Here is a 26,029-nt window from a genome sequence, read left to right on the forward strand (position 1 = left end):
ATCATAAATTGTTACACTAAAAAAATATTAACACGTGAGATGACGGAAATCATTGTGGTGTGCCACGAAGATGTGAAAAATAGGCATAAATCTAGCTTACAAATGATTCAGGCTAATTGTAATAATTAAAGATAAGACCTGTTTGCCCAATAGTGGCAAGACATACATGTATATAAGGACATCTGACAAATTGGTTTGTCCATCAAGAACCAGGAAAAAAAATCGACTGAAAAACTGAAAAAACTGAAAGACTGAAAAAAAAGACTGTGAAATCACCTTTACCATAATGTACAACATTACAACTTCACTTCTCTGTCTTTCACTGCTCTTACAAGCATATCAGTGTCCTCGGCTGTGAACCGCTCCTGGCGTGCGCCTGGTAAATACGCCACAATAATAGCAATCCATAATGGAACTTGCGCACCTGCTTTTAAAGGGAATGTTGGATGACGCTCGGATTGGTTTATTCACGTTACGCCCAAACCACTCCTATGAATAATGAAGCTACTTCAGACCAACCCATTTTAGATTTGCGCCGGGCGCAAGAGCCATTTATCCCGCCGGGAAAATAGCAACAGCGCCGAGACCCGCCCACAAAGTTACTTGCGCTTCGCGCGTTGACACTTGCGTTTCAGATCGTTAAAATAGGGCCCTATATGATTACTGAACTGAGCTGGATGACATCACTGTTTTCTCCAGAGCGGCTGTACAGCCGAATCAAATTGTTGCATTATTTTCCTGCTATCACTGTAAAGCTGCTTTGAAACAATCGGCATTGTATAAAGCACTATATAAATAAAGTTGACTTGACTTGACTTTATTAATATGCTAATGGTACCCCTTGGCATTGCTATATTGAAAAAATAGGAACTCCATATATATTCAAAGGTTCAGAGATCAGGACAAAATGGACCACAGATAAAAATTGTAAACATTGTTGATATTTAAATATAGTTCTATATAATGTATTATTATTTATTTGACTTTACTTTACATTTGTGCTTCTTAGGTTTGGAATAAGTCTTGGGACACCAAAGTAAATCTGATTCATGGAATGTGCCTTAAAGTGCATGACTGTTAATATGGTTAAAAAAAAAAAAAAATTAAATAACCTCATATTACAACATTAAATAGAACTGAAACACCAGAAAGCATATATCAGGATTTTATGTTGCTGACCTCATATTACAACATTAAATAGAACTGAAACACCAGAAAGCATATATCAGGATTTTGTGTTGCTGACATGTTGCCTTTGAAGATGTTATTCCATGCAAAGGATAAATAACGGAATAGAACCTTCCTCTTTCACTACCTCATTACTGGGTTCTCCCAGGTTTGTTGTGCATGGACTGACCACCGGTGAGACGTATGTCTTCCGTGTACAAGCCATCAACGAGCTGGGCCTCAGCGATGAATCCCAGGAATCGGCCCCTCTTTCTGTGAGAGCTGCTCTTAGTAAGTCTGGCTCTCATGACCCAACCTCCTTTGATAGTCCATCAAGAATTCAACTACAATTTATTTTGAACCTTTTCCAAACACACTCAAAAGCTGTTTTTCAGCAGTAGGTGTTTGTTATGGGCAGCCCATGGTGTAGTAAATGACAAAAAGAAAGGTACCCACTAGACATCGCCCACCAGACTTAATGACTTTACAACAACAGGTTGGAAAAGGTGTTTATTAATCTTCATTCATAGGCAGTGCTTAGGAAAGTTGCCACACAGTAACAATAGAAAAGATGAATTTTACACATCAAATGTTTTTTAATATACAGTAGAGCTGAGCGGTGAAATGCATCAGCCAGTAGATATTCTGCTATAGTGTTTATTAAAGCAATAAACCATAAGAGAATGTGTGTTACAGTGATTTTTACCATAAATAATGCAATGTAGACAACGTTGTTGATTATAATGGAAGCGATTTAGTTTTTACACATCAAATCAGGTGTAAACAAAGTGTAACTGTATTGTTTATAATTGTCAAACAATGTGTTCACATTTATTTTGGCTATTTTAAAATATGAGACTTATGATTAATTCGTTATGCATAATATTTTCTTTTGGTCTGAATCCATCATGATTCATTTAATTATTTTCTTGTTATTTGTAACAAGTAATACCTTTCATTTGTAAATTTTGCTTGATATGGAAAAGCAGTTTATTACTATTTTGTATATGTGTGTTATATACAGTCACCGTGATATAAAATTGTTCAAATATATATATCCATCACACTATGAATAAGAAATGGTCATACCCTTAGTTCACAGTTGAATGCAAGAGGTTTTAAAAATCTTTTTATTCCCCTCAAACCTCGCACCATTTTCTAAATTGGTTTAATAATTTATACAAAATGAGTCAGAATGTTTTCTTTTTTTCCCTCCGTATCTCTGTGGGACACTTAGTCAACAAGTAGAAATGATTTTAGCCAGCAGACCATTAAATTTTTACAGATCTGGATGATTTGTAGAGCTGTTTGCTTTGTAACTCTTTAGCTTTAGCTAACAGCAATCCTCTGTTTGGACTCAGGGGGACCATTCCATACTCTGAGACTTCAAAAGATTAAACTTTTTGTCGTAAGAGCGCAGGCCTGTCTGTAGCATAAACATCCAGTCAAAACAGTAGTTAGAAAATTGAATTAGATGAGTTATTTTAGATGAAATTATTAGATTAAAGTATTTCTCAAAGTGTTTCAAACAAGCAGCTATTATGTAGTATATCTTGTCTCATACCATTTTTGTTATGGACATTGTTGATACCTTGTGTGGCTTGTTGAGTATATCATTTATCTGGCAGTGAAAAAAAATACTTAGCAAACCACACAAAATGCTGAAATCCTCTCAGAACACCTGTGTAGCATTTTGATAGCACACAACTATTCAACTAATAATTCTAGAAAAGAAATCATTCTAATACGCTGATTTGGATCTCGAGAAGCATTACTTATTATACCATGGTCTCAGGGGTATCTCAGGGGTGTCCAAAGTCAGTCCTGGAGGGCCACTGTCCTAAAGAGTTTAGCTCAACTTGCTTCAACACTTGTCTGGAAGTTTCTAGTATGCCTAGTAAGACCTTGATTAGCTGATTCGGGTGTGTTTAATTGGGGTTGGAGCTAAACTCTGCAGGACAGTGGCCCTCCAGGATCAGGATTGGACACCCCTGGTCTATCTGAATACTCGATTCTGATTGGCTGGAAGGTGTGCAATAAAACCGTGCACAGGTAGTTCTAAGTCAGTTTAATTACCGTTCTATATTAATACACTGCTCTCATTAAAATGCACACACACATACATCACTCGCACACAGAGATTGCACACACACGGACACAGGAGCACAGAAACGTGTCATCGCTGCCCTGCAACTTTTATTAATACATTAACTTTGCTACTGAATCGCTACATTATATTATTCCGGAAGGAGGTTGTCACGTCACTGTTTTTGAAGTAATTAAGCTCATAGCTTCAGTGCTAGTAGAGATTTGCTGCACAGACACAGGTAATTCAAAAGAACAACACTCCAATGTTGAAAACAGTGCTTAAAGGTAGCTAGGGTAGGTAAGAATTGGTTAAAAAACTTTTTTTCCAAATTTGTTTAAACTTTCTTTATATATCAATACATAATTAAAATGTAAGTACTCTGAAAAAGAAAGTATAAAAATTGAGTGTCTGTAGACCTCTCACGACTGTTTTAAAGACAGCTCATTATTTCCATTCACTCCACCTTCTCCCTTCTGGGCTCTTTCCAAAGCCACGCCCCCAAAACACATGAACGCACTACGCCGACCACTCAGCTGAAAGACGCATTATTTACCTGAGACGAGTGGAGAAGGAGCGGAGTGCATGTAGTGACATCATGTCAGAATCACATGTAATAAAAAAATCTAACTTTATCATTATGAATAAACAAATAAGATGTATTTTAGTACTCACTATCAAGCTAGAATACCGATACTGGTAAGTTTAAAATACACACACAACACAGTGTCTACTACACACACAGATACAAGATAAAAACATCAGTAAACATAGGTAGAGAATATAAAAACAAAGCAAAGGTGGAAATAAACGATCAACTTGAGCTAAGCATATTGAGTATTTATCATCTCTACTAATGGCTCGCTAAGTGTATAACATTGTAACTTTATGCTAAGTAATGTTATGTTAGCTATATTAGGCAGCTACGTGTGCTAGTAATACATGCTTCATGAAAACATAAACCAAAAAAATGTATAATCAAAATGAAAGATTACCTGTCCAGCAGAAATACAACCTCTTGAACTCCTCGAATCAAACGGGTGCGCGGCTGCGCGCATGTGGGCAGATCCTGTAGCAAAAGGGGTGGTAGCCATGGTAGCGAGAGAGAGTGACAGTAGCCCAAGCCAATCACTTGTTTCGTCCCGGACGAAAATAATGAGCGGTGTTTATTGCAGATTAAAAAGTCTATAGTCACTCGATTTTTATACTCTCTTTTTCAGAGTACTTACATTTTAATTATGTATTGACATATAAAGAAAGTTAAAAACAAATTTGGACAAAAGTGTTTTAGATCATTCTTACCTACCCTACCTTTAATATTTTTCATATTTTAAACTTTTTTGTTTGAAATAGACATAATTTTTAATAAAATGTCCCCAAACCCCTTTCTGTTCCCAAACTTTTAAACAGGTAGTGTATATTATGCACATATTGCTGCCTGTATTTCAGTATTCCAAACTGAAATGTTTAAAGGTGCACTGTGTACATTTTAGCGGCATCTAGCAGTGAGGTTGTAATTTGCAACTGCCCACCGCTCACCCCTTCCTTTTGAAGCACATAGAGAAGCTACGGTGGCCGACGAAGGACAAAGATGTCATTGTTTGAGAAAGCAGAGAGTAGCTATTGCTCTGTAGAGCAGTTTGTCCATTTAGGGTTACTGTAGAAACATATCGGCACAAAATGGTGACTTCACTGTAAGGGAACCTGTGGTGTATGTAGATAGAAATGGTTCATTCTAAGGTAACAAAAAACGGTTCATTGTGTAAGGTCGTTATACACCACTGAAAACATAATGTATATAATTATGTATATTATTTTGTATTTCTGTCAATAGATCCTCATAAATACTACACACTGCACCTTTAAGTTATAAAATGTATGTTATAATGTTACTTTAGAAGAAAAAAGCCCTACATTCTCTTGTTTGAAGGCAACACTAATATGTTACAAGATGCATTTCACCCTCCCATATTACACCTCCGGACACAACATTTTATTGTAATGCATATTACAAGCCAGCGATTTAGCCTGCACGCCAGCGCATGCCCTGTTGAAGACATTGAGTAATGGGGATGGTCGCCTACAGCAATCTGTCTTCTCCACAGAGTTGCCCTCTTCCCCTTATGACATCTCTCTTCTGTATTGTGACGGGGAATCCATGGTGCTCAACTGGAAGCAGCCCATCCATTCTGGAGGAGCAGAGGTCACTGATTATTACATTGACAAATGCAATGTGGCCAAGAAGACATGGAAGGAGGTCAACATCCCACCCATTAAGGGAAGACTGCACAAGGTGTCTGGATTGCAGTATCCTGTGCATGTTGTTACATCACCTTATATTGATGGATTTCTAATAATTTCTTGTAAAATAATTACTAAAATGAACTGTATCTTTTGAAGGTTGGAGGTCTGACAGATGGGTCAGTCTATCAGTTTAGGATCTATGGAGCTAATTTGGTTGGACTGGGTGATGGCTCGGCCCATAGCACGTCCTTCAAATGTGAGGGTTGGACCATGCCTGAGCCAGGTAATGTGACGTGTGTACATAGTTTTTATATTATTGTTCCCTGCAACACAAAAGGAGAAATTAAAAAAAAGTCTATCAGCTCTTTTCTTTTTGAATTTTCATTATCTAATGTCAGCAAATATTAATAAATACTGTAACAAATGTATTGATCATTGTTAGTTAATGTTAGTTAATACATTAACTAAGGTCAACTAATGGGACCTTATTGTAAAATGTTACTGCAGAGTCAGCAGAATTAGAAACAACAATGTAGATTACATGACATAAAACCCAATGTATACATTTCCAAGGCATAACAAAGGCTGTACAAGATCAATATATGGCCAGAAAAGGCAATTGACAGTTCTGCAAACTGGCCCAAAACTCTCTCACATTGGTCCCGGGCCAACGGGTCATCCTTATTGTTGGGGCCTGTCACTGAAAATCTTTCCTCCACTGCAACTAAGGAATCTTATTGTCCGTTCACCATATTTGAAGTAACACACTCGAGACTTAATGCCCTTTTGGCAACACACTGATGTGATGATAGAATCTCAATGCAAATGTGTGTTAGCAATGCATATTACTACTAATAATACATTTTTGATATATTTACAGTAGAATATTCACTAAATATCTTAATGGAACATGATCTTTACTTAATATCTATATGATTTTTTTGTCAAAAGACACATCAATAATTTTGACCCATACAATGAATTGTTGGCTATTGCCACAAATTGACCCGTGCAACTCATGACTGGTTTTGTGCTCCAGGGTCACAAATCTCTATTAAGCTCTTTTTCTTTGTAATGTGCTGCCCTAAGTACACTTTAGAGGAAGTAAAAGTCGTACGTGTGCAAAACACTCATTGGGTGAGACCAACCCACAACTCTTGGCAAGCATTACTTCAGTACTTGTTGTTTAGCAGATTTATAGGATTCTTATTAGAGATGCAGCTCCTCTGCTGCTAGAAGTCTTGTTTACATGGTTAAAAACCTTGTTAAAGGCTACAAAGATACCCTTCCATAACTCTCTGATTGGTTATACATTGACCCTGCCAGCCACCATTACACTACATCACCATCATTAAAAATGAAGTATTAATAGTATTAATAGTGCATGTCTCCAACCTTGTTACTGTGTTTCATAGGTGATTGATAGCTGTTTTCACACAAAGAGCTGTTTTTATCAAAGTGACGCATGATCAAAACCAGCCTGCATTATGTAATGCTCCAATTCCTCTCTGTCTTTACTTCGACATTAGTGTATTTGACAGTCAAGACCAGCAAGAAAAACAAAATGCCAATATGTGTGTGATTCTCACAGAAGCTTTCAAGAACATGATCCATATACACGTTTTTTTTTTTATCAAGATTTTTTTCACATTACATTTTGACGTATTTATACATCATGGTATTTTGATGTATAAATGAGAATCAGCTTACAAAAAAAAAACATAATAATAACAACCTCAAAAGAACAGATTTATTAAATTTATTATGATTTAGTTGATTCATTTACATGAAAATGTACATAATAATTTCACAGGATTTTAAGGTAATGTTTTTATGAGATTCACCCAAACTGATATTAAACATGATTGAAAGCGTATATAATTTTTCGCCTGTAGTATAGCATACAATTACCATAATAAGTTTGCAGATATTTATGAAACATACTAAGTTCACATACTTGTTTCTCTGAAAAACAATGCTTCAGCCAGTTATTTTAATTTGAAATGTGCGTTCCGTGTTGGAATGTCTGTTTTTGTTTTTGTCTGTGTGACCCACTACTTATTTACCCAATAGTATTTCGACACCCCGAGTTGCCAGTTGGCGGAAAACAAGTCAACTTTATTTATATAGCGCTTTTAACAATGCAGATTGTATTGCATTGTTAAAAGACAGTGTATTGTAGCCAGCAAATGAACTGGGAGATCGCAGATTCTACCCTACCTGAAAAGCCTCGGCATCCATCTAAAAATATCTATTGATGAGAGCATATTAAAACATGGTTAGATCAACTCATTAACTTACAAGTCTGTAAGTCTCCTCGCCTTCCATTGTCAATTGCACTTGCTTCTGTTGCGTGTCTTCAATCGGACAACCCGCATGAGCGTTGAGTCTGAGGAGGAGGGGACAGGGGAAACATCTCTTTCCTATATTTGGATTTTGGACTGCAGTACCCATAGCTGTCAACATTACATACTACACCTTTAATTGCCTTGTGTTTGGCTTTGGCAGGTCCAGCCTATGACCTGACCTTCACTGAGGTAAGGGATGATTCTTTGGTGGTGGAATGGAAGGCTCCTGTCTACAATGGGGCCAGTGCCATCACTGGATACTTCATTGAGAAGTCAAAGAAAGGCTCTGATACCTGGAGCAAAGTCAACGAAAGTTCAGTCAACCACTGCTATCTCAAGGTATTGATTTGTGGGTGCTGACAAGCTCATGTTCTAAGATATTCTGTACCATCACTTCAGTATGCTAGACATAACAATGTTCAAGCGTGTTGAATACTGGTGCACATCTCTGTGGCTTTATCAAATGTATGGTTTGAATGTTTACAGGTCAAGGGACTAGAGACAGGCGAATCTTATGTGTTCCGCGCACGGGCAGAAAACGCCAAAGGCATTGGCATGGCTTCAACCCCATCTGACCCTCTGTGTGTCAAGGCACTACCAGGTAAATATGTAGAGCAGACACTGTTTAAGCCATAGACAATCTGAATGGGAAAAAATATAAATTTTCAATGTGAGATCAATCAGTTTTCAAAGAGTCAATGTGGTGGCTATAGTTCTGCCATACAGAGCATTGCGATGCTGAAAGTATGTGTCGGCTGAAAGTATAGATGACAATTTTAAAGGGACAATTGCTTTAGTTTGTTTACTCTAGAATTTTTTTTTGCAGTTATTCTGAGCTTAAAGGGTTAGTTCACCCAAAAGTGAAAATGTTCATACCATTCACTCCCGTTATAAAGCTTGGAAGAGCCAGGATATTTTTCAATATAACTCCGATTGTGTTTGACTGAAAGAAGAAAGTCAAATACATCTAGGATGGCTTGAGGGTGAGTAAATTATGGGATAATTTGTGAATTTTTGGGTGAACTAATCCTTTGAGAATCACAATTTATGAGACAAAAATTGTAATTTTTAAATGTAATGTAATTTCGAAGATTACGTATTATGTAGACTGTCAAAATAGTAGATGAGAAGTACTGGATGTATGCTGGATTTCGCTGCCCATTACGCAAACGCATGCTGAAAAATGACTTGCCTTAAAGGGTTAATTCATCCACAAATGAAAGTTTTTTCATCATTTACTTACCTTAATGGCATTCCAAACCCAAATGTGTTCATCATATAGTGATCACACCTCTTCACAAGACTTGGTTTAAATCGCTCGATTCTTATGGATTTGTTTTATGACGCCTTTATGACCTGTTTGGATCTTCTAATTTTTGGTTACATGCACTTTAATTCGTGGGACAGACACCTCTTAGATATCATAAAAAAAATATTTATTTTTGTTTCAAAGATTAACCAAAATGATGACACAATTAACATTTTGGGGTGAACTATTACTTTAAGGCAGCATTTTTTAATGAGGGAACATTTGGGGTACTGTAAGCAATATTTTTGAAAGGGGTTTTGTTTAAGGCAAGTTTACAGCAAAGATTCACAACAACATGAGCTGAAACTTTTAACTATTTGCAAAAGAATGTGGTCTGCAACATTCTAAAGCCTGCCGGTTTACACCAATGCGACTAGACGAGACAGGTTATTGTTTCCATAGCAACTACTCTTTTCTTCAGTTTTTTCTGTCAGCTTTCTGTAGCACGGCTGTTGAACCCAGCAACTGAAAGCAACTAAGCATCCAGAAACGCACTCTAACAGACGTAATAATAATGTTAATAATAAGAATGCTTCTTCAGTAAGATTGGCTACTACTGTTTGTGATAAGCTACCTAATTAAAGTTCAAATATTTGAATATATTTGTTTAACACATACAAAAATTAATTCTATTCACTTAACTCACATCACGGCTCCCTGGGAAACTAATGAAAATGATATTCCAACTGTTAAACATGGTAAACCACTGCCTTAAGGGGACTTTGTTTAAAGTCAACGTGAACTGCTTTTTGCAACCTATTTTACTTCCATAATATGATGAATTTAAAAGTGAAAGAGCATTTTTAACAAGAAAAAAAATATTAATTTGTTGTGATTTATTGATATGACCATTAAATATCAGAATAGAACCAAGTGGTTGGAAGGGATCAAGACTGGTTAGTATGGCCCAACTAGTCTGTTTTTCTACTGTTTTTCTCCATTGATGGCTTTTGAAACAAGATCTGGTTTACTATCTTTGTGGGGACTCCCCATAGACGTAATAATTTTTATATTCTACAAACTGTATATTCTACCCGCCTACACTAACCCTACCTCTAAACCTACCCATCACACAAGACTTTCTGCATTTTTACATTAAAAATAAAAAACCCTGTGTTCTGTATAATTTATAAGCTTGTTTCATAATGGGGACTTCAATTTCAGACACAAGTCCCCATGAGTTTGTGTGCATTCAGGTTGAAGTCCCCACCGATCACACACACACACACACACACACACACACACACACACACACACACACACACACACACACACACACACACACACACACACACACACTGTATAGGACATTCATTTCCTGCTGCTCCAGAGTTATCAGGGATTAGTCATGGCTCAGGTGATTGGCTCAAATTGTCTGTTCCCAGAACTGAGAGTCCATGAGAAAAGATGATATATTTCAGTTCACACACTTCTGAGGGTCTTCCGTCAGTTGATGTACGGATAGTCTTCTTCAGGAATTCTATAGACCTCATTGGCTTGACAAAAAAAATGAGGAAAGTCATTTCAGGGGAGGTCATACACCCAGGGTGTATTCCTTCCTTTTGCCCGAGATGCTGAGATAAGCTCCAGCATCCCTGCTACCCTACATAGGACAAGCAGTTTTGAAAATGATTTAAGATGTGGCTATTACAATGATTATAATGTTATCTTTTTTTTTCTGTTTTTGTTTATTTTTATAATTTTAGTTTTATTTTGTGCATTGGTGAATTGTGCACAGAAAGAGCAGGAAGTTGCATTTAGTTGTCAGTTTGAAGTTTGAAACCTAAACAACTTACACAGCCATCCAGACTAGCAGAATATCTGTGAATTCTAAAAAGGGATCTTTATTTTTGAAGAATTGAGAGGAGTTCACAGTGGGGCTGAGAGAGAGCTGTACAGGGCAGTGTGGATTGCACCATGGGAGGTGTTCTGAAGTGTCTTGGGGAGCAGCTGCCTGCACATTCACAGATAAGGAAAAAGCAGCCACAGGATGATCCAAGATGATTCATTCCGAGTAGCCTGAAAGGTTTGTGGCTGATAAAATGGCATCAGCCAGTAGAGTGCACTGTGGATTCGTATGTCTATATAAAGAATGTGTGTGATGTTGTGTGGGATGTTTTCCATACAGCACAACTGAGAAGGGAAGCCCTGCTTGGGCTGATTGGTCATAATCAGGCCAACAATGAATACATGGCCGCAGAACTCCACAAATTTTTTCACTTTAACACCCATCATTCGCAAACTTCTGGACACCTGTTACATGTTCATTAATTGCATTTTTACTAATTTTATTATGCTTTTAGATGTGACTACACTAAGAAGAAAAATGATAACCTAAAAATGGTAGCATCTAAATGAACTGCTTTTTCCCCAAGTCAAAAATATTATTTTATCCAATTAATCAACGCTGAATTGACTTCAGGTGAACATTAGCCAAATGTTTCCTGTTATCACTGTAAAGCTGCTTTGAAACAATCTGTATCGTATAAAGAGCTATATAAAAATAGGCGCCTTGACCTCACCTAAATACAATGATTTATACAAACATTTTTTTTACCACATTTTAACATCTGGGACCGAGATGGGTCTTGTGCATGTTGCCCACTTGGGTCCCACCTAGTGGCAAGTGCCATCCTATATGAAATCCATGTGGGCAATTAACATGGGGCCATTATGGAACCCGCGGACAATCCCATATTGAGCCCATTTTTCAGCCCATTTCAAACCCACATGGGCCCCACATATAAATGTTGGCTGGGGTATAGCAATTATTCAACCTAAAATGAATAAGGTTTACTCTTATTATTTTTTCATGTGTGGAAAAGATGATTTTCCCTGAACATCCTAGCTGCTCTGTTCCATACAATAAAAGTGAATTAGAACTGGGTTTGTAAAAAAAAAAAAACAGAAGCATATCATAGCTTATGATACGTTATAGCTTTGTGTGACAAACAGACCAAAATTTAAGCTGGTTTTCACTGAAAATCAAATATGGTGCTGCATCAGGTTTGACATTTGGTTAGGAGACATATTGGTACCAATGGCATTTGACGTCAGTGATGTTAAATGCCATCAGCGGATATGTTTTATATGTGACATTTGTTGTCCATTTTAAAGCTTCAGAGGAGCAAAATATCATTAATAATTAAATATATGTATAAATAAATGTATTAATATAATATGAATGTGTTTATATCATGAGAAATGCTGATCAATTTAATATTGTGTCCCCAACGTTTCATATCATTCCTAGGGAAGAGCATTGACCAATAATCCAATCATATCTCTACTCCAGCATATCCTACAGTATTTGTTTAGTAGTCTCCGTCTCTTGTCGACCATTTCTGTGTGCAAATTCTTCTGTGCTTCTGTTATTTTGAAGGCACCCAGGAAATCAAGTGTGGTGTTGATGAGGAATCAGGTGACATTTATCTCTCGTTTGAGAGCTGCCAAATGATGGAGACATCAAAGTTTGTGTGGAAGAAGTCCTACCAAGAAATTACTGACTTCTCTAAAGGCATCATCGCCAAGACATCAGGCAGCCAGTAAGCACAAACACACATTCAATGTGTCCTAACTAGAGCTGGTCCAGATACATATTAGCTCAAAGCATATTTAGGGCAATGCCACAGTCTGTGCATATTTAATTCCATTTGTTTTCCTTTTGTTGTCCCACTGAACAGACACTAATGTTTGCTCATTTGTTTCTTTAGCTCAACTTTGCTTTTTAAGAACCCAGACAAAGAGGATTTGGGCACATTCTCTGTATCTGTTACACATACTGATGGAGTCTCGGCCAGCTACAAGATCTCAGCAGAAGGTGAGGCTTGTTAATATATTATGACTATCAGCTTCATTATTAATGCCCTTCCTCAAAGTTATATAGAGTACAAGACACTATCAAAACATTCCATTGACAGATTCGAATCATATTTGATTCAGATCTCGGTATGCTGTATATATGCTGGTGTGTGACATGGATGTTACATAATAGTTACCATGATATGAGATATTTCAAAGATCCTTCATTTAATAATAATTTGATTTGTACTATCTGCTGTAATGTACTTGAAAAGTGTTGATAATGATGATAGCTGACAGAAAATGATGGTTACCTCTATTCTTTAGAGCTGGAGAAGATGTTGGCCCTCAGCTATGACATACGCAACCCAAGTAAGTGGTCCCAGATGAGGGAGTAGAGTATGGAGCCCCTAAAGGGACATGGTGAAGAATATGAGATATATAAAATATTTGGTAATGCTTTTGCGTCCTCTTGCAAATGTTTTGCGTTTCCCCGAGAAATGTTGCATTCGCTTGCAACGTTTCTCAGGGGAACACAAACATTTTGCGAGCGAACGCAAAGTTTCTTAGGGGAACATCTCAAAAAGATCCCAAAAGCATTGACTTATTATTTTTCCTACCATCTCATATTATTTCCACCACCATGTCCCCTTAGGGGCTCCGTAGTAGAGATTCTATACTGTTGTTTTTACCTACAATCTGTCCAGTATCTAATTTTGTAAAATGTTGATCAGACTCAACTAAATGAATGAGCCATGTTCAATATGCTCATTTGACACATCAATTAAACAGTGTATTCAGGGTTCACACAGTCTTGGAAAACCTGGAAATTATCCAGGCTTAGAAAAGTCATGGAATTCAATAAAATTATTATTGTTATTAATTATTATTAAAAATGTTATTGTAACATTTCACAATATGGTTCAATTTGTTAACATTAGTTAATACATGTTGATACAAAATTACAACTTCATATGTGTTTTGGAAATTTCTATAGTGCATATGTTTTTTTCTATTTATGCTTTGCTCTAACATATTTTTTCGGCTAAAATAACTCTTTGTGGGTGCAATAATTGGTCTTTGATCTATGATTTTAGCCCCTGGTTTCACAGACAAGGCTTAAGAAATTCATATTTGAGCTGTTTTAACTGAAAGCAACTTGCACTGACATATCTTAAAACATGTCACTGCCATTGTTTTGTCTCAAGATGCACATCAGTAATGTTTTTTTTTCTTCCGCACATTTATCTCCTTATTGATCCTAATCCTGTCTGTGAAACCAGGCCTGGGTGTCCTTATATAGAAAAGCCATAGATGGGAATATTCTGATTTTTTTATATTTTTTTTATAGGATCAGCATGTGTAAATTCAAAGGTCATGTGTATGAACTGTGACAACACACTAGGCAACATGTCAGTTTGTCACGCATCACCTCTCTTGTGTCGCAGTTATTCCTCTGAAGACTGAACTGGCCTATAAGATTCTAGAGAGAGGCCGTATGCGCTTTTGGCTGCAAGCTGAGGGCATCTCCACTTCTGTGACCTACAAATTCTTTGCCAATAACAAGGAGCTTGTCAACTGTGAGGTAAAGAACAGTCAAATAGAATGGTACCGACAACCACAGCCTTCATTATTTCATAAACAGAAATCAGGGAGTTTTATATTAAAAGGATAGCTCACCCCAAAATGACAATTCTGTCATCATTTACTCACCCTCAGGTACTTCCAAACCCTATGACTTTCTTTCTTCTGTGGAACGTAAAAGAAGAAGAAAATATTGCTTAGCAAGTGCCAAGTGGTCACTAGGGATTTCACAAAATATCATTATCGAATGGTTTATCAGATTATTTTGGATTAGTGCTGGGCAATCGATTAATCGCGATTAATTCCATCCAAAATAAAAGTTTGTGTTTACATAATATACGTATATGTGTGTACTGTGTAAAATTATTATATGTGTATGTGTGTGTATATATATATATATATATATACACATACACATATAATAATTATATATATATATATATATATATATATATATATATATATATATATATATATATATATATATATATATATATATATATACACACACACACACACATGCACACGCCTCTATATTTACGAAAGATATGTTATATTTATAAAATTTTTAAATATAGTATATACATGCAAATATTTCATAAATATATACGAGTATTTATATGAGTGTGTATTTATGTATACATAATAAGTATACACAGTACACACACATATATTATGTAAACTCAAACTTTTATTTTGGATGCAATTAATCGCGATTAATCGATTGCCCAGCACAAAATATAATAATACAATAATATTATATATTATATTATATTATATTATATTATATTATATTATATTATATTATATTATATTATATTATATTATATTATATTATATTATATTATATTATATTATATTATATTATATTATATTATATTATTATATTTAGTGCTGGGCAATCGATTATTTTGTTATCGAACTCTCACTTAATATTATCTTATTACCAGATGATATAAATCTTTAGCAGATCTCAAAATAATTATGGCACTGTATACTACTGTACATTATAATTGTCATTCTCATTGTGCTATATTTTTTACATTTATTTAGACAAAATAGTAAAAAAATCAAATATCAGCCATTTAACGGTTATCTGCCTTAACATAATTATCTGCTTTTAATATCAGCCAGACACTGACTACTGGTACATCATCCCTAATTGTTGCCCAATCAGTTCAATGGATGAAAAAGTGAAAAGGCCAGCATGGATCTCCTGCAATAAATAATTTATTTTGTGTTATGTATAAAGAGAGTCATACAGGTGTTTTATTTGATTACAGAATTGTCATTCTAAGTGAACTATCCCTTTAAGTTTTGCTCCAACTGGTGCTGTGCAAGGAAACATAACCAATCCAAATAAATAGATTCAGCTCCTTTGCAATACTACCATCTGTTATGTTCATTTGCTTGAGCCTCCTAAGAAAAGCCCAGGAGAGAAATGTTTACCTCTCTGCCTTTTTCACAGCAAACTAAAATGAGTCACGACGCAGCTACAGGCATTATTGAGATGGTGATGGATCATTTCACTGAAGACAGCGAGGGCACTTTCACTGTGCAGATCCAAGATGGCAGAGCTAAGGCCCAGTCCTCTCTGGTGCTGATTGGAGATGGTTAGAGCCAGCATCGCTCTAGGGCTTTTGCAGCTCACATCTTGGGATATTGTGCTCTTCTTGAACTCTATTCACTGACCTCTTATAGTTTTTTCTTCTTCTTTATTTTCCTGTTCCAGCCTTCAAGGCAGCGTTGGCTGAGGCGGAGTTCCAAAGGAGGGAGTACATTCGTGTGAAAGAGGGTACTGCACTCATTGGGTTGATGTAGCTTTTGAAATAAACTTCTGATAGACTGAATTAGACCCTGTGGTCTTGTAATGCATTCTTGCTATTACTTTTTTGAGGTTCACAAATAAGCTTTGCATCATTGATCAAATATCTTATTGGTTCCCTGCTGAAATAATATCTTCTATGAATAGTTCGCCAAGAAATAATAATTCTGTTATTATTTACTGACTAGGGTTGTGCAGCAGAGCTAATATCTGTATATGTTACAATCTCAAAATTATTTGTTTTTGTATATGTATTTGGGAAAAAATGGAATTAAGCGTGGATTTGACCAAAAGTTTAAATTTACATGAGAAGCCTTTGTTTTGGGCGAATTCCAATCGGAAATGAGCATCCCTATGCCCTACTCACTTTGGAGGCAGCAGAGCACTTGCGTGTCATAATGTTGCAGTTTGGAATGGGAGCAATGAAAGACATTGAAATTTCCTGTCTTCACCCAGAATGTTTCCATGACACTGCAGAGCATGTCCATTAACTGTTCTTACAACAGAAATGTATAGACCCACTTTATATTTAAGTGGCCTTAACTACTATATACTAACATTTTAATTAATCATTTGATACAATGCACTTATTGTGTACATGCATGTTTTTACATTGTACTTAAATTTTTTTAAATTAGCTGCATGTAATTACGTCTGTAATTCATTTCTGTAGTTACATTTATAATTACACTGTTAACACTTCCCTTACACCTAACCGTACCCTTAAACTTACCCATACCACCACACCTGTCCCTAACTTAACCCGTATCCCACCTCAATATCAGCAAAAGTGTTTTGCAATACAATATGAACACAATAAGTACATTGTACTTTTTTCATGAAAGTACATATAGTAGTTAAGGCCACATAATATAAAGTGGGTCCAAATTTCTTATTGCTGTTCATAAAATTGTTGCAAATAAATATACATTTTATAATGAATTTTCTAAAATATGCTTTATATATAGGATATATATCGAGTTTACACTCATTAATTTCATATACCTCATTATTATAGCTATCCCCGGTTCAACTGTGTCCCCTGGAGTGACTGTGTCTGCCAATTATTTTTACTATTAAGGCCCGTTCACACCAAGGACGATAACTATCAAGATAACGATAAAGATATAGTTCTAAAAATCATTCTCAATATTAATGAATAGCAGAGTTCACACCACAGCTATAACGATAATGGCACAGAGAAACTATATTTTTTTCCAGGTGATGAATGAAAATGTGAAAAAGGTCTGCACTCTAAAAAAAAATCTTTATTAATAGTAGATAAAGATGTACAAATGTTTCGTCTCTTTGCCTTCGTGAGTGTGACAATTTTACTTGTTTTCAATAAGATAGAAAGTACGCTGCAGGTCTTCAAGTGATCATGATCATAATAGGACAAAAAATAAAATCAGTTCACAGACTCCAATTTAAGTCCATTCTAGAGCAATAAATAAATACAACAATAACAAAGAAAAATATAAAATCTTCATATAAACTCCTGATTTACAAACTATGTCCCCTTTAGGTTTGAATGAAGATTATGATCTCTCATGTTTGTTTGTTTGTTTTTTGTTTTTTATGAACAGCATATTTGCCTGATTTGTAATTATTCCCATTATTTGTTGTGCCAAAATGGAGTTAATTTAAAGTCTGTGAACTGATTATCTGACTGTCTAATCAGGAGTTTATATGAAAGTGTGTGTGTGTGTGTGGGGGGGGGGGGGATTGTTTATGAATGGCATATTTGCCTGATGTGTAATTGTTCCCAACATTGTTCTTTGTTATTGTTGTATTTATTTATTGTTCTAGATGGACTTAAATTGGAGTTTGTGTACTGATTATTTGATTGTTCCATTATGATCATGATCACCTTAAGAACTGCAGCGTACTTTCTATATACTTATTGAGAACAAGTAAAATTGTCACACTGATGAAGGCAAAGAGACGAAACGTTTGTACATCTTTATCTCCTATTAATAAAGTATTTTTTAGAGTGCAGACCTTTTTCACATTTGTGTACTGATATATATACACCATATTGCCAACTGTATTGGGACACCACTCCAAATCATTGAATTTAGGTGTTCCTAAATCACTTCCAAGGCCACAGGTGTATAAAGTCAAGCACTTAGGCATGCAGACGCTTCTACAAACATTTGTGAAAGAATGGGTCGCTCTCAGGAGCTCAGTGCATTCAAGCGTGGTACCGTTATAGGTTGCCACCTGTGCAATAAATCCATTCGGGTAAATTTCTTCACGACTAAATATTCCACGGTCAACTGTTAGTGGTATTATAACAAAGTGGAAGCAATTGGGAACAACTGCAACGAAGTGGTATGCCACGTAAAATCACAGAGCCGGGTCAACGCATGCTGAGGTGCACAGTGTGCAGAAGTCATCAACTTTCTGCAGAGTCAATAGCTACAGACCTCCAAACTTCATATTAGCTCAAGATTAGCTCAAGAACAGTGTGTAGAGAGCTTCATGGAATGGGTTTCCATGGCCGAGCAGCTGCATCCAAGCCTTACATCACCAAGTGCAATGCAAAGCGTCAGATGCAGTGGTGTAAAGCACGCCACCACTGCACTCTAGAGCAGTGGAGACGTGTCCTCTGGAGTGATGAATCACACTTCTCTGTCTGGCAATCCGATGGACGAGTCTGGGTTTGGCGGTTTCCAGGAGAACGGTACTTGCCTGACTGCATTGTACCAAGTGTAACGTTTGGTGGAGGGGATTATGTGGTGAGGTTGTTTTTCAGGAGTTGGTCTTAGCCCCTTAGTTCCAGTGAAAGGAACTCTTAATGCTTCATCATACCAAGACATTTTGGACAATTTCATGCTCCCAACTTTGTGGGAACAGTTTGGGGATGGCCCTTTCCTGTTCCAACATGACTGCGCAACAGTGTACAAAGCAAGGTCCATTAAGACAAAGATGAGTGAGTTTGGTGTGGAGGAACTTGACTGGCCTGCACAGAGTTATGACCTCAACCCAATAGAACATCTCTGGGATGAATTAGAGTGGAGACTACGAGCCAGGCCTTCTCGTCCAACATCAGTGCCTGACCTCACAAATGCACTTTTAGAAGAATGGTCAAAAATTCCATAAACACACTCCTAAACCTTGTGGAAAGCCTTCCCTGAAGAGTTGAAGCTGTTATAGCTGCAAAGGGTGGGCCAAGTCCATAGTAAACTCTAATAATTAAGAATGGGATGTCATCAAAGTTCATGTGCATGTAAAGGCAGGTGTCCCAAAACTTTTGGCAATATAGTGTATGTCTTAGCAACTAATTAGCTGGGAGAGCGCAGTTAGTGTTTTGATCAGGTGATGAACGATAACAACATTGTCAGCCAATCAGAATCCATCCTGCTCTAACAAACTCGAGCATTTAAAGTGGCAGACAAGCACGCGCTTAGAATGAACAGAACGATATCGTCCAAAAAAATATTGTTGCTAATATAGTTATCGTTATGGTTATCTTTAAAGTTATCGTTCTTAGTGTGAATGGGCCTTTATTCGGTAGAATTTGTTATTTGTTTTGAAGCCATTATCTGTGCATTTCCGAATAACGAATTGGGCTTCGGGCACATCCCTATTACTGACCCATATGTTGTTCCAAACCTGTATCTAGCTTCTGCAGAAGAATACATTTTTAATAAAATGCCAGTCACTCTTTTCCCCTCAGTTATGTTGTAGATTCTACTGAAACTAGTAGATTTTGAAAATATGTAGCTTTGCACGTTCCAAATTTTAGGCCACTTGGCCAGGGCGTGAGACAGGCTAAACCACCTTAGGTTGGTTAAAAAAAATTTTTTTTCTTTCAGTAGGCTTGCTAGGTTATTCTTCAAGTTTCCCATGATGTCAGAATGTTCATTTTCTGATTTTACATTCCAGGCCCTCACTTTATGGAGTTCCTCTCTTTTCAAATTGGGGATAACGCTTCTGTTGCCCTTGTTTGCAAGGCAAGTTGGATGGGAATGATTTAGCCCAAGCAAATTGAATGTGGACTGACTGATGATATATTGGTGTTTTCTTGCATGTCTGACCACTTTCAGGTGGCTAATTTGAAGAAGGAGTCTATGTTTCAGTGGTATAAGGACAATGTAGAGGTGATTCCTGAGGTGCCTGCTGACTTAAACTCAGGAGTCTGCAAGTTCCCCCTAACTCATGTGAGCACTTCACTCCATAAACACTGGTTAAAACAAATGGTTTAGCCCAAATGTTTTTTAACTGGATATCAAGTGTCTGACATAGTTCCAAAATTGCTTATTGTACAAAAGTAAGCCAAAAAGCCATTTAACACATTTCAATTTCTAAATAAAAAAAATAGTTAACCCAAATATTATATTCCATATTATCTTATATTTCCAGTGAGTACATAGAATAATGATCTTAAAGCATAACACATGGAACAAACACTGGGCCAGTATTAGCCATTAGCATTAGCTAAGTGGTATCTTAATATTGCAATTCTATGCACATTTATATGGCTAATAACTGTGAGATAGAATTAGCATTTACCATAGTTTTTTTTCTCATGCTTCCCTCAGAACAGAACAAACTTGTGCTCCATTTTTGGGTCGTGACCACTAGTTTAGTCAGTAACAGGCAGCATTTGTGTTTGTGTTTTCCGTAATCAAAAATTTAAATATATTTAAAGTGTATTGAAGCACACTCAATGCTAAGTACCATAGGTTATTTCAGTAAACAGAGAAATAATCCCTGCTGGACTGTTAAGGGTAATTGTTCTAGGGTTTTTTTTTCAGTCGATATTCTTCCCATTTACAAAGTAAAACAGCTTGTGCAACCTCGATAAATACAACAAAGAAGCTTGACACATGACAAAATTATACTGTTTGCTATAATCGCTCCTGACATCTTATGAAGAGCATTTCACATGAGAAATAACCTTAAGAGCTTTTGACTACCAAAGGATTCAAATCAGAGGTGTGAATCAATTGAGTGCTGTAGTAATTTTATGTAATGCTGGTTATTCTTTGAATTTTTTTTTGTCAAATGTATTTTTACAAAACTATTTGAAATAGCTATAATTTACTCCCAAGACAATGTAGCACAGAAACTGTTCTGACGGTAATGCTCTAAAAAAAGCATCACTCAGGTGGCCTGTTTTTGTGAGATGTTGTATTTTTTTTCTTCCATTTTTTTTTAATCCTTATATACTAGTTCTCCAAGAAGGATGTGGGACTATATAAGGCAACCATCACCGATGACAGAGGCCAAGATGTGTCACAGATTGATGTTTCTGGCAAAGGTACAGTCTCTCAGGATTGTCTTATCAAATATAGAAAAATGTAAATGTGTGCTGGAAAATGTTCCATAAAACGTATTAAAGATGTTTTTTTTTTCTCTCATCCACAGCTTTTGATGACATCATTAATGAGCTCAGCCGTATCTCTGGTGTGTATGACATGTATCAGCATGCTCGTCATTTTGCTCTCCAAAGCCAGCATGTCTTTCTTTGTGTTAAACCCAACTGATTTTAAATCATCTTCCTCTCTCATCTTCTATGGTGTCTATGGAGTCTAACTTAAAAAGTTCATAATTTAACTTGTAGAACATTTTATGTTTCCATAGTTCATTCTTAGTCTCTCAGCTCTAGCAGTCAGGGTCATGATGAGGAATTGTATGACTGTATGATCCTAGGGTGACTCTAAAACTCTAATGCTGAAAAGCAAACTATGTTGATTTGGTATTTAGGTGAAAAATAATTGCAGCATATTATTAAAGCCATCAAAAGATTTTCATACATGCAGTACCTACGGTAGATACAAATACTAGGTAACATGTTACATGTACTTACCATAGTAATAACAGTAAATTATGCATATTTATATCAGCCAAACCCTAATCCTACCCTAACCCTATTGTAAGTAAATGTGGTTAATTAATAATTCTCAGTACTTAAATATATAATTACACACTAAAAAATGCGGGGATTAAAAACAACCCAAGTTGGGTTGAAAATGGACTAACCCAGCAATTGGGTTGTTTTATCCCAGCGATTGGGTTGTTTTAAGCAAACTTTTAACCCAACCGCTGGGTTAAAACGACCCATTCACTGGGTTACAACAACCCAATTGCTGGGTTAGTCCATTTTCAACCCAACTTGGGTTGTTTTTAAGCCAGCATTTTTTAGAGTGTACACTGTAATAATAATGACATCTTAAAATAAAGTGTAACCAAATACTATTATATTAAAGTTATACAAAAATCTTTATACAATAGCCTACGTGCACTTACGTGTACAGTGTACTTACCTCAGCTAGTAATGGGTAATATATGCTAAATAAATGGGTTAAGGTTAGGTTTAGCAGTTGGTTCAGTTATCTCAATTACTATAATAAGCATATAGTATGTACATGGGGAACAGGACTGTAAAATAAAGTGCTACAGAAACTTTTGATTGTTAAAATACATACAAATAATTGAAACATAATAAATATATATAAATATATTATCTTGGGTGTTTTCCAAGTGGTTTGGAGAGTGGATGGATAGATTGATGTATATCATTTTTCAAATTATAGTAATGAGAATTTGGGAGGAAAATCTTCCAAATTGACATGAATATAATGTCACAATGCAAAATATATATTTATCTATACAGTCAAACCAAAATTTGACACCTTCAATATTTTCTCACATTATCACAGTTTATTCGCTATAGTTTAGAAAATGTAATACAATATGACAAGAACTCAGAGTTAAACTGTGTCAGAACAAATTCATCTTGATAATGTCGGATAACTTTGATAGAAAGGTATGTAATGGATTACAATCAACCAATCAGCTGTCAGCTGTTAAATTTAAGTACACAATTAGATAATTCCAATTTAGCTCAACCAATGACCAAGCAATGCTTAATTTTGTTCAGTCTGTGGTGTAAAAGGTTGTATTAGCAATTCAAGAAAAAAACACTTAAGCAAAACATGGTCAGGTCAAAGTGTCTGAATAATTTTGGTCCCAAATAAATTTTACTGGTAGTCTACTGTATGAAGAATTTTTGGGTATGATATGTCACAGTTTACTTTTTTTTGCTATCCTCACTTACATAAATGAACTATAGTGTCCTGCACCCACTAGTGAAACCAAAATATATTTGGTTTCTGAATACTTTTGGTTTGACTGTATGTTTAATGATTTTGAGGTGAAATATGACCACGTTCTTGACATGTTTCACATATTTTCACATAAATATATTTATACATAATCAACTCGATGTATTTCTACCCCCTGAGCTCAGTTTCTAATGTACTGGATCAATTCTCAATCTTTATGATGGAATGACTTCCCAACACTTCTGTTACTGCAGTTGAGAGAAGAACAGTTGTTCATTTTAGTTGAGTGACTACTTGAAAGTCTTTGCATAAATAACAAAAGAAGCTCTGCTTAAACATGTGGTGAATCACAGCAATGCAGCTTTTTGTGAAAAAAAAAAGAATAAAAGTACATTTTAAGATCTCTTTCCTTCTTTTTTGACTTGGATAGGATCCAGTGCCTCCGAGTTGTCGATTCAGTGCACTGCGGAAGGCATTATGCTTCAGTGCCACATGAAATATTACACCGAGGAGATGAAGATCCATTGGAAACAAAAGTATGCACATTTTCCACTCTCACAAAAAAAAGATTGACAAATACCCGTAAAAATGAAATGCACATGCCTCTTCATGTCCCCAGGCGTGACAACGACTCTACATGTAAACATGATTTTCGGATTTTGGTCAATATTTTTGTTTTGCTTTAGTGTGAGGTGTACAAAAAAAAAGATTATTGAACTACAGGAAATTACATGGAATAAAGAGTCTGTCTTGTTCCTTGGTCTGTTATCGACACAAAACAAATCATTCTGATTGCAGTTCCCTAATGCTCTGCCCTGGAGGTGATTCAGTAGCATGTGAAATACTAACGTAGCGAGAAAAGCCTTTTCCTGCTCGCATGGGTTCTCAAATCCCTCTATTAGCATTTTGAAGTGGCTATTCTGGGTCTTTCCTCCCCGTGTTGCACGTTTTGAATCTCACGCAAAGAAGGTATTAATGCAAGGGGAATTTCACATTCAGTTACAACACAAAAAAAAACACCCGCCGTGTCTAATTTTACTCTAGGGACATGCTAATTTGATGCTCCACTTTAAAAAAAGGCATGCCTAACATTTACTCTATGGAAAAATGAGCAAACAATTGAGTTTAAAAAGGGATTAAAGATGCCTTCGTTGTAACATGTTAAAAGCAGTGATGTGCATGCGCTACACTTGCACATGGTCTTATTGATTTTGTAATTTTCTCATTGATGAACAGATATTTAACAGGCTTGCTCTTTGTGCTTCAAGGGAATCTAAAACCACTGCATCAGAAAGAATGCGAATTGGGGGCAACCCAGAAATGGCAACTTTGGAGATAGTCGAACCTACTGATAAGGATAAAGGAATGTATACTATTGAGATTGCTGATGCCGAGAAGACGCACACTCGTACCCTGGACCTCTCTGGACAACGTGAGTTGTTTGGATGTGTCATTCCTTAATAATGCTTACTGATTATTTCCAAAGGAATTTAATAACGGTTGACCTTAAATCTTCTGGACATGAAACTTCCTCCTCGTTTAATCTTAATGGCCTAATAGCAGGTCGTAAAATAGTGACAGAAAACTAATATATGCTTGTTTTAGCATAAAACAACCTTGACTAAACATTATAAGTGGACCTCAGGGAGAAAAAAAAATCAAAATGTATAATGCCTTTAAAGGAGAGTATTGTGAAAAATAACCCAGTTACTTTTGAACTTAATTATCAAGTGAAATACTTTATGAACAGCTGAAATAGTTTTCAATTCACCTCCAGAATTAGCATAAATGAAAAAAACGCCACATCAATACTGAAGAAAACTGTCATGTTTTCAAAGTGATTTTGTCTATTTCCAAAGGCTTTATCACTCCAAAGCCCTACACCACATTTGTTATTAGCAAAATTGTCACCTGAAACACGTGTTCTGGCATTGATCCTGTGTAAACGTGTTTGATTGGAAGTAAAGGCCAGTGTTGCAGCTGCGCACACAGGAAATGTTTTTAGGGAAATCCAGGGATGAAAAAATGCCATCATAGTATCAAAGGTGCAGATACTGGCAGTGGTTTCAGTTAGTCAACATACTGTGTGATGACAAACATAATCAAGGGCTGGTGTCTGACAGGTCATACGATTTGCCGAATGGTGACAGTAATGAGTAGGGGAAGAAGAGCTATTTCCAGCGAAGCAGGAAAACAATGCTATTAAAATAATGAGAGCTGATTTTCTTTTTATGCCGTGCCTCCGGGACAAGACGCGGCGAGTAGAGAGACAGTGTATTTTTCCATTTTTAAAAAAAATTGTATTCATGTTTTATATGCTCTTAACTTTTTTTTTCTTTTTTTTTCTGTTTCCCCCTTTAGTCTACGACAACGCCTACGCAGAATTCCAGAGACTCAAGTAAGATAACCAGTGCATCAGGCCACCACATGGTTTTCCACCTCCTAAATGTTTAGAGATGCAAAGCATGTGAGCTTGTACGTCAGTGTTAGGGTAAAATATTAAGGTCTGCTAATGAACTGCTATTCTTCTTTTGCCCTTCAGAGCGGAAGCATATGCTGAAAAGAGTGAGTATACTTAATCACTCCCAA

At 36.2% G+C, this 26,029-nt stretch overlaps 1 protein-coding gene across 1 annotated transcript in view; it reads left to right on the forward strand.

Moving 5' to 3' along the window:
• The window catches only part of myom2b (myomesin 2b), a 63,021-nt gene that overhangs the window by 23,207 nt on the left and 13,785 nt on the right, over window positions 1-26,029 (forward strand). Inside the window, exons 16-34 of the mRNA XM_079842193.1 lie at window positions 1,337-1,458; window positions 5,359-5,546; window positions 5,654-5,780; window positions 8,006-8,184; window positions 8,332-8,446; window positions 12,537-12,699; window positions 12,868-12,974; window positions 13,283-13,327; window positions 14,404-14,540; window positions 16,008-16,152; window positions 16,272-16,334; window positions 20,256-20,323; window positions 20,417-20,530; window positions 21,546-21,633; window positions 21,741-21,779; window positions 23,871-23,976; window positions 24,709-24,872; window positions 25,802-25,838; window positions 25,983-26,005. Of these exons, the coding sequence (XP_079698319.1) occupies window positions 1,337-1,458; window positions 5,359-5,546; window positions 5,654-5,780; window positions 8,006-8,184; window positions 8,332-8,446; window positions 12,537-12,699; window positions 12,868-12,974; window positions 13,283-13,327; window positions 14,404-14,540; window positions 16,008-16,152; window positions 16,272-16,334; window positions 20,256-20,323; window positions 20,417-20,530; window positions 21,546-21,633; window positions 21,741-21,779; window positions 23,871-23,976; window positions 24,709-24,872; window positions 25,802-25,838; window positions 25,983-26,005 (2,030 nt within the window). The remainder of the gene's footprint in view (window positions 1-1,336; window positions 1,459-5,358; window positions 5,547-5,653; window positions 5,781-8,005; window positions 8,185-8,331; window positions 8,447-12,536; window positions 12,700-12,867; window positions 12,975-13,282; window positions 13,328-14,403; window positions 14,541-16,007; window positions 16,153-16,271; window positions 16,335-20,255; window positions 20,324-20,416; window positions 20,531-21,545; window positions 21,634-21,740; window positions 21,780-23,870; window positions 23,977-24,708; window positions 24,873-25,801; window positions 25,839-25,982; window positions 26,006-26,029) is intronic.

The sequence above is a fragment of the Gobio gobio genome (genome assembly GCF_949357685.1).
Source record: "Gobio gobio genome assembly, chromosome: 18".
Classification (NCBI taxonomy): domain Eukaryota; kingdom Metazoa; phylum Chordata; class Actinopteri; order Cypriniformes; family Gobionidae; genus Gobio; species Gobio gobio.